Source organism: Quercus lobata, chromosome 5 (genome assembly GCF_001633185.2).
Source record: "Quercus lobata isolate SW786 chromosome 5, ValleyOak3.0 Primary Assembly, whole genome shotgun sequence".
In the NCBI taxonomy this organism is placed as follows: domain Eukaryota; kingdom Viridiplantae; phylum Streptophyta; class Magnoliopsida; order Fagales; family Fagaceae; genus Quercus; species Quercus lobata.
Window position 1 is genome coordinate 42,708,941 of NC_044908.1, and position 10,124 is coordinate 42,719,064.

Sequence of the window (10,124 nt, forward strand, 5' to 3'; positions counted from 1 at the left end):
AAATCGTGTGTGTGTAAGTGTGATTGTTTTTAAATGTACACGTGCATATGCATGAGATTACACACTAGTAATAATTAATAGGTAGCACTTCATATACATTAATCTCTATGTAGTTAAGCTTTAGGGATTGAATATGTTTATTTGATTGGTAATTCTTATTTAATTGAGATCTCCTGCTTCATAGGATTGGTAATTCGATTGGTAACTCCTTTTTAAATTTTAAATTTTTTTTTTTTTTTTGTGTGAGGACTATGCAGTGAAAATTCATAAAGTTTTCCTATTTAGCAAAACTAATATGAAACAAAACAAACTAAAAATAAATCAAAATTACAAGGGGAAGATATATATTGGGTAGAATATTTATCCTTTTTTTATAATCAAAATGGGGACTGCAATTTGAATTTTTTTTTTTGTAATGGACATTTGCACAACATAGATTTTTTTTTTAACTTCGATTTTTTTATTTATTTAACTCCTGTAGAAAAGAATTGGATACAAAGATCCTTAACTCCAAACTAGCTTCTTAATCTTTTTTTCTTTTTTTTTCTTTTTCTTTTTTTTGTAAATGTTAATAATTTTCAATTATCATATTCGGAGTTACTGCATTCTTCAATTATAAAAATACCTAGGGGTGTGATGAGAATTATATACAAAAAAATTTATTTCACTCACAAACGCATAAATCTCATTACACCTCCAAGTATTTTTGCAATTGAAAAATGCGACAACCCTGAATTTTGAAAAAAGACCAACTTTTTAGGATTTTGAGCTTATTCTAGCAGCCCCTCACCCAAAAAAAAAAATTCCCTTTATTTTCTAAAGCACTTTTAGCAAATAAACAATTAGTAAAGCTCAAAAAAATATTTCAAGTTTCTATATATATATATATATATATATATATATGTTGAAAACAATATGACTCTAAAAAAAAGCCTCATTGCATAGTTTGCAAATGTGTAAATAAACGAATAAATCTCAAATTATGAAAAATGAAAAATTATGACACTAAATCCAATAATAATAATAAAAAGCCTCATATGATGATGGCTAGTAGATTATATAAATAGATATAAATATAGGTTGTTATGGCCATGGAGGCAGTTAACAAGCTCAGGCCTAATACTACTATGTTTGGGCACATCATTGAGGAGATTAGGATTGTTAAAAGTTCTATGGTTATATGTAGTTTCAATCATATTAAAAGGGTGGTAATAAGCTTGCTCACGCCCCTTGTTAGAAGAGCAATTTTAACTACAGATACCAATGCCGTGTGATTAGAAAATCTACAACTGGATTTGGATAATGCATTCTAATATGATTTTCCTTAATAAATTTATTTACTTTTTCCTCAAAAAAAATTAATTTTTGAATAGATAGATATAAATTATATATATTATATATAAATAAATAAAATATATATGGTCTCGCACACATTTTTGAGGGAGGCAGGGTAAAATTTGGGGTTTGCCTTTACGTAATGTAATTAGTTTTGTTATTGCAGTATTTTTTTTGAGACTATAAAAGAATTCCGAATTACAGAAAAAAACCCGCCTCAGATTCGGTGTTGTTGCACGAGGAGCCATGTCTTGTTCTAAAGGTCTCTAATTTTTTTTTTCTTCCTCTGTTTTCCGAAGATAATTTCACTATATGTATAGTTTTTTTTTTTAGCCCTCTCACAAAAAAAAGCAATAATTTTTCGAAACCCTTTTGGTCGATTTGATAGTTTCTCCAATTTTGAATATTATCCGATTCGAATGCAAAATAAAAGACTATGTGCTGGCTGTTGCTGTTTGTGTTTGTGTTATATATATATATATATATATATATATATATATATATATATATGTATTTGAAAAGACAAAACTTTACTGGCACGTTTTCATTATAGTATTTGATTTAGCTGTTCCTCTCCTCTGTGCATAATATATCACAGTAATTGATGTTTTATATGAGCTTTAGTTCTCTCTCTGTTGCAAATTTGATCTATTTTTATGCTTTAATTAGTCATTTTAGATATTGTTTGTGCTGAATTTTGTTGTTGTTTTTTTTTGGCAGGAAATTCTTCCAAACGTAAGTGTGAAAGTGTATTTTGTTGTTAATCAAACAAAGACTAGTGCTTGATCCCTCCTGGTGCCTTAGCTGCTTTTTTTTAATTTTATTTTATGTTTGTGATCTGTTGCTTTATATGTTGTTACCTACTTACCTTGACCCTTGTGTCTTCTCTACCTTTGTAGTTACTAGAAACGCTTTAATTATGGTTATTTTGGGTAAATTCACGACGGCCATATCGGGACGGGGACCAGGCTTAAGCACTATGTGCGGGATTTTACACGAATTGTATGATGAGGTACGATTTTTCACAGTTGAGAGTCATTTGGAAGGGTTATACTTATAGTTGATATAGTTTTTTTCTTTAAAATTTGTTATGAAATGATGAATTCTTTTAGAATATGATTTGTTCTGAAAACATGCCAAATGGTAGGATCAAAGCGGTTGAAAATTTGTTAAAGAAAAATATGCTCTTTTTATAATTTCTCTATTCTGTTCAGTTATTGTAATTTTTTTTTCTGCTTCCTTTTTCTTTGTTCTACTCCTAATTGTGGGGCAGTTTTTTTCATAATTTTTCTTTGTTTGGTTATGCAGTGCAGAAATAGTACTTATAATGATTGCTGTGATGTATACTTCAAAGGCTACGAAGAATGCCGTGATTTTAAGAGGGGTTTGTAAATCTGTTACTTTGTTTTGGTTCTTGTTGATTCTCAGAAGCTTTCTTGTTGTCTTTTAGGTGTCACTTTTGCCTCTATATATTAAAGAACAAACTGATGATTGCTTAGTGCTCATAAGATGGGTTGGTTTTTTTAATTTTATTCAAGAAAATCTATAATCTTATTTCTTATAAACAAAATTTTCTATTTGCATGATTTACATACTAAGTCTAGAAGGAAAACAAAGAAAAGACCTTTATATTGGATTGTCTTTCAAGGTGTCATAATTCAGTCTAATACAAGTTTTGATCCATCAAATAGTGAAATGCCAAGTTCAAAAATATAAATAAATAAATAATCTGTGGGTGAGGAGGATTTCCTAGGAGTTGCACGAGTTGTTTGCCTTTTTTTTTTTTTGGTGTTCTATCATTCCTGATAGTTTAGATTGACCAATTTTTATGTAAACAATGGATAAAGGTTTACTTTTTATAAGGGGTTTTTTTTTTTTTTTTTGGGGGGGGGGGGTTGGGTGTTGGCGTTGGTTAAGTTGGTCTCATGCTTTGTTGTTCAACTTACGATAGCTAGGCTAAGATGTTAAGGGAGAATAATAGGGGGCCCCTGGATCACATCTTACCGGTGGCATGCATATTATAGCTAGAGAAGGAGGCTTACATTATTCAAGAATAGTTTTGGAATGTAGGACTACCATATAAATGAGTGTGTGTTCGGCCCCTCCAAATGCTCCAATCTTCCAGGTTGCAGCATTGTACCTCTTGTTAAAATGTCCCTTCCAACATGCTAATAATTCTAGCACTAATCTTGGAATAACCGAACTCATCCCACACAAACAAAAAATAAGAGACCACAATTCCTTAGCACTCATAATAAAATGAAATCCTAAAGAACTTATAGATCTAGTGATTCACAAGGAGATTAGTGATGTACAGAGAGAACCGAACATCTAGAACTTTTTCTGAATCTAAGAAATGGGAAGAAGGCATTTTTTTTTCCATGTTGAATTGAAATCCTTTGAAGTTATCCTCGAAGAGTCTGAGAGTGAGAGGATGTATGGGTCACGCATCGTTGGATGGGGGACTAATAGCATGAATAATATGATTTTAGGTGGGGAAGGAGCCAGTGGTTAAACTCATTGTTGGTGAAAGTAATTGCACTGCCTCTGGACTATAGTTTTATCATGTCATGCTGGGAAGTTGGAAAGGTGTTTTGTATTCAAAATAATAGAAATTCTCGGGGTGGTATATTGTGGTGATGGAGTATGGAGAATCAGCGATACGAGAAACAAGGGTTCAATGATAATAACGGAAGGTAGAGAGCCGTGCGAGTGGATAGGACTCAGTTAGGTGATCAAAGGATTGGTGGTGTTGGCACCAAAGAGTCATGCATTGACTTCCTTCACAGCAGATTCCACAGTCTTGGTTAGATATATCTAACCATATGATCTAAAGATCTAACTATTTCCCAAGCCCATAAAGTCTTAAAGTTTTTACGGCACAAGACCTCCATAATTTTCGAAGTCCAACTAAAAATAGTTCTGAGGCATCTTCCATAGTTACTATGTAACTATTTTCCTATTCTTCTGGAGTGTAGGTTTTGCAATGGGGTTGGAGCCTGTTAGATTTGAAAACATGTGGGTAAAAGCTGAAGGATTTATTGATAGGATGAGGGGGTTGTGGGTATCTTCTCATTTTTAAGGCTCGCCTAGCTTTGTTTTGCCCTATAAGTTGAAGACTCTAAAGTTAGATTTGCAATGGTGGAATGAAACGGAGTTTGGAAATGTAACAAGGAAAAACACATTGCTAGCTTGCATATAGTCATTGGATGTGATCAAGTAGGATAGACTGATCATGAAAAGATGCAATGGAAATTGGCCATCGCAGAACTTGAGAAAACTTGTTGTTTGAGGAAATAAGCTAGAGGCAAAAGTCTCAAATGTTTTGGATTAAGGAAGGGGATAAATATACCAAGTTTTTCCAATCGCTTCATGAACTCGCATTGTAGAAGTAACACTATAGGGCAATTAGATTTGGATGGAGAGGCATTTATAAACGAAGTTGAGAATAGGATACTCTAATTCTAATTGAAAACCTAATTCTAAATGACACGGAAATTCCAATTATTAAATTACCAAAATACTCCTAACTCTATGAAATGAAATAAAAATATTAATAAGCATAATTAACTACTAAATACTGATACTGAAAATAACTATACAATTGACTCTAAAAGCAAATAAATTCTATATTAAAATATTTTTTCTTTTCTTTTTTCCACGTCAATACATTAATAAGATTGTAACTTCCTTTGAGTGCCTTCTTCCTTCTACAATATGTGGGCACTCAACTTAGTTTAGGGACAGAGCTTGCTATAGGGCGGTTAGCTATGGATGGAGAGGTATTTAAAAACCAAGCTGAGAGTAGGATACTCTAATTCTAATTGAAAACCTAACTCTAAATGACACAAAAATCCCAATTATTAAATTTCCATAATACCCCTAACTCTATGAAATTAAATAAAAATATTAATAAACATAATTGACTACTAATACTGAAAATAAATATACAATTGGCTCTAAAAACAAATAAATTCTAAATTAAAATATTTTTTTCTTTCTGCTTTCCACATCAATACATTAATAAGATTTTAACTTCCTTTGAGTGCCTTCTTCCTACAACAATTTGTGGACACTCAACTTAGTTTAAGGATAGAGCTTGAAGTTGATAAATGAATCATTCCTGGTGAATTATCTTTTTATGGATTCTAAAGACGTTCCACTAGAATTTTTTGTTATTGTCTAGCACAAGCCAAATGAAAGCGTAATTCAATTCTTAATTTTTTGTTCAATCATGGTTTATTAATTTTAAGAATGAGCTGTGTAGTTTAGTTTATGTAAATTAGCCCAATATAATTCAATTCTTCATTGTCACATATTAACAGCCAACAAGCTCTAGCCATTGGAATTTCTCATGGTCTGGTTATTCACTGATATCTACTTAGCAAAACAGTTATTCATTGATATTTATTTGATGCAGAAGACACCTAATGCGTTACCATTTGATCTTTATATAGCCGTCTTAGTTTAGTTATCTACAGTTCAACTTATCTTTTCTCATGCATCATTTCTGCAGACCCAAAACATCAACCCTTGGCTGAATTACGGAAGGGTAAGTCTGGCCTTTTCAATGCTGGTGTTTGTTTCTTTCTCCAATTGAAGCTGTCAAATCTTCTATCTTAATGATTAATTCTCATTTATGCATTTTTATTTTCATTTTAAAATGTTTTTGTTGCATATGTGGATGGGGGCGTGCTGGTTCTTACCTTTTATTTCAGAGTGGAAGAAATCTATCAATGATCAAGGTTTTGCCGATGCGTTTGATTACATGAAGCATTTACGTGAGCAAGACCCTGCGATGTGCAGGATAATTTATAAGTCATACAATGAGGTAAACTGTGTTTATTTAAGAAACTTCTAAATATTCTGTTTCTATGATATAACTGAGTTATAAGGAATTCATAGTTTATGGCTTGAAAGGTGTGGTTTAAATTAATTCTTAATCGGAGTCATATTATAAAATTCCTGTCTAATGAGTTTTCTGATAAATCTTTTTTGTTTGTTTCCATTTTAAATCCGATTAATAAAGAATCAAGTATGACAGCAGTGTCAATGTTGGACACCAAATGAATTATTTATTTCTCTTCTTTGCTTCGTTATTATTTGTAAATAATAACAATGGTATAGTTGGGGTATTTTTGGATGGCGTGGAACCTCACGAAGGCAGGGCTCTTTGGACCCATCCCTAGGGAGTAAGCCAAGGATACACAACCCTACCCTCCAAAACTGTGTATCTAGAGGAACTCCTAATGGGATTGAACCTACGATGTTTGGGTTTATAGCTCATCCCAAGCCTCCAACCACTAGGCTGCAACCTGACGGGTGGTATATAGTATGGGTATTGATTTGGCTAAAATATAGGGTCGGAGGACAGATTGGAGAAATTCTTTTCCTTGTGGATTTAGGTTTTAATGTTGTAGAAGAAACTGAGGAATTATGAAATCTGGCTACTTTTAAGGAAGGGGATTTAGGCAACTTTTCAAATCTGGCTACATCATCTTGTGTTAAAATCAATGCAGAATTATGAAATTTTGGGGTTACAAGGGCTTAAAAGGGCTATCTTCACACACGCACGCAAAATTTTCAAATGGCTTAACATATAATAAATATCTTTGTAGATGTGTGTAAAAGTAGCGAGAAGCTTATTTTTTTTGTTAAGAGATGGAGAGAGAAGAAGAAGGAGAAGAAGTTATGGGTTTGGAAGAGAACAGAAAAAAAAATTCATGTGGAGAGAGAGCGTAAGGAGAGGGAGTGGGGGAGTAGGTAATGCCAGTTACACATCATATTTTCATCTCGTGTCGAAATGATGAAAATTTGGCATCATGGGAGCTAAAAGAATGATCTTGATGGAGAAACTAATGTATTGAGTGGCTAACTATGCTATATATATATAAATATAAGGTGTGAAAGAGAAGGGGGTAGGTGATGTCACCCTTTAACTAAGTTGCATATTTGATATGTTTTTCCTTTAAAATGTGTGTTCTTATTGCACTATAGTATGCAATAATTGTGATTTTTTTTTTTTTTGAGCAATTTTATGGTAAAAGATCTTGGTGGAATACCTCTTGGACTATGCTCCTTAAGTCTATTTGGACTTCAGTTGAAATGATGTATCTCTGAATTCCATATTTATATGTCAATTGCATCCTCTTCTTCAGTTGCTAATGAGTAAGGATAATATATGTGACGCTCATGAGCTAATGAAATGTATGTTATTATTATATATCAAATTTTAATTTAATTTGTGACTCATCCAAAAAAAACTCACAACTTCAAGTCGGAATTGACCCTATATATTCTTTATATTTTGCTTTAAGTGAAAGGTAAATCTTTAATTTGTTTGCTAGAAAGATGAACCAAAACTTGTTTGCTTATGATTATTATGCGTGGATTATTGGGGCTCTCCCTTATGTCATGTGGGGATCTCTTTTTATGTGTGATTGATGAATCTTGATCAACTAATGGATGATGTTTTGTTGTTTTTGTCATCTTCAAGTTCGTTTGGTTTGTTTCCTTATAAAGAACAATATTCAATCTTGCAATTGAGAACTATAATTGTAATGAATTTGGGAAATCTGTTGTGTGCTTTTATCATTGCCTTCTTTTTATACATAATGAAAAAAAATCGACACTATGCTACAAGACTTCATAAATTACAAAAAAGAAAACCTAGAATTAGAGACAGATAAGGTGTGGTATTTACATTTTTAGGGTTAAAAACATTATTTTTAATATGACTAAATAAAACTAAGAAACTAGAAGCAATGTGAGTTGCAAATTAGAATTTGCGTTTTCTTTTTTCCTTGAAGTTAGATTTGGAATGGTATATAGTCTAGAGTAATTATATGCTATCCCCTAAGATTGCATATTGGGATGGTTGCTACTGAGACACCTATCAAAAAGATATTAGTTTCTTCTCAAAAAAAAAGAAAAGAAAAGAAAAAAGAAACAGTCACCATTGCTTTTGTACCAAACAAGTTAGTGTTACATATTCATGAGATTGTTCAAGTTATAACAATTGGTTTTCTCTTTTCAATCATGCAGTGCATTAGCAAAGGTTATGATGATTGTGAGAGATACCGCGAGTACAATTGTCCCCAATTCAAATAGCCTTTTAACTGTGGTATTGTTGTTCACTACACGAATTTTAGCAGAAGATTGAAATCTATAAATTATGCCATTGCTTAGAGATTTTGTAAGCAATTATCTAGTTAGAACAATGCTTCATCTTCAGTTACTTTTTTGGTAAAAAATTTGCTTGAACGTATTTATAAATGTTTAGTCTTGTACTTCGCTGTTTAACTTACAAATTTACAATAGTTAGAATTAGGGCGTTTACATTGATGATGGTATTTGAGCAAACAGGTTATTTTACCACTCAAAAAGCCGAAAAGCATGCTTTATTAAGCGATGGATGTATGATATCAGATATTCGGCCTTCTTTTATATATATATATATATATTACAAAGAGTATGGTACCAGTGATTTTTTGGGGCTTTAAATGGTTTTGCAAGTCCTAACTTTGTTTGGACTATCGCGCCATTTATTTGTTAACGTTCTTGATGTATCAATTAATTTGGATTTGGGATATCTTTGTGGGTTGGTATGAGTTTTTCTAGGGTCACAGCAACAAATTCACAACTCTAATTTGCTTATCACATCAACAGTCATTAAAAAAAATAATAATAAATTAAAATTGCATATTGTAGTGGGTTTCCATTCTCAATGCCTAAGCATCATTCTCATTAGAGCATTCCCATCAGGTCTCTCATAAAAAATGCCATTTTGACACTCTAAAATCTTACTTTATCATTTTAACACATCATTTTATAACATACCATTTATCAGGTGTTCTATACTTCAATTCTATACATTAAAATAATATTTACAACATATTAAAATAATATATTAATTCCTCCAATCATCAACAGCAACAACACCAGCAACAACGGCACAACCACCACCACTACTGCCGCAACAACGGCCACCAACAACCACTGCGGCAACAACATCGGCAGCCACCACCGACATAAACTCACATCCACCAACGCCACCAGAAGAAAAAAAAAAAAAAAAAAAAAAAAAAAAAAAAAAAAAAAAAAAAAAAAAACCCACCACATTCACCAACGCCACCAGAAAAAAAAATTCATAACAACCCACCACATTCACAAACCTCAAAACCCATCCCAAATCATTGTTATCCTCCAATCCAATTTCTCAAACCAAATCCAATCCCCAAAATCAACCATAAACAATCCAAACAAATAAGGGGAATCGGATCTTAGTGAGATCGAGCAGATTTCGGCAATGTCGGTGGAGGTGAAGTAAGTTGCTTGGCAAGCGGCATCGGCAGAGTCGAGTGGCGTTGGCGCTAGAGGAAAGGCGAGCTACTTGGCGAGTGGATGAGGTGAGCTGCTGGCGAGTGGAGGAGGTGAATCGGATCTTAGTGAGATCGGGCAGATTACGGCAGAGGAAAGTTGCTTAGAGTGGCATCGGCGGAGGCGAGCGGCATTGGCGCCAAAGGAGAGGCGAGCTGCTTGGCGGATTGTGAGAGAGGCTGAGATAGAGAGAAAGAGGAGAGAGAAGGGCTGAGAGAAAAATGAGGGAGGCGGATGAGAGAGAGAGAGAGAGAGGAAAAAAAAAAAAAAAGGGATAACATGACAGAGGAGAGAGAAAATCATTAAAAAATTAATTTTTACAAATAGCATTCTGACCGTACCATTCTATTTTTAGAACGGAACTGTTCATATGTGCCAAATGACATTTGGCACACCTCATGAGAGAGGAT

At 33.1% G+C, this 10,124-nt stretch overlaps 1 protein-coding gene across 3 annotated transcripts; it reads left to right on the forward strand.

Annotated features, from left to right (window-relative positions):
* Positions 1–1,518: 1,518 nt before the first annotated feature.
* Positions 1,519–8,757, forward strand: LOC115992907. 3 transcript variants are annotated; one of them, XM_031117151.1, is made up of 7 exons: positions 1,519–1,597; positions 2,056–2,130; positions 2,214–2,347; positions 2,644–2,719; positions 5,852–5,887; positions 6,054–6,166; positions 8,380–8,757. In XM_031117151.1, the coding sequence occupies exons 3-7, from the start codon at positions 2,255–2,257 to the stop codon at positions 8,443–8,445; spliced, it is 384 nt and encodes a 127-aa protein (XP_030973011.1). In that variant the 5' UTR covers positions 1,519–1,597; positions 2,056–2,130; positions 2,214–2,254; the 3' UTR covers positions 8,446–8,757. The 3 variants fall into 3 exon arrangements, with proteins under 3 accessions (XP_030973011.1, XP_030973012.1, XP_030973010.1); XM_031117152.1 differs by having other exon boundaries at positions 2,235–2,347; XM_031117150.1 differs by having other exon boundaries at positions 1,532–1,597; positions 2,056–2,070; positions 2,235–2,347.
* Positions 8,758–10,124: the final 1,367 nt, after the last annotated feature.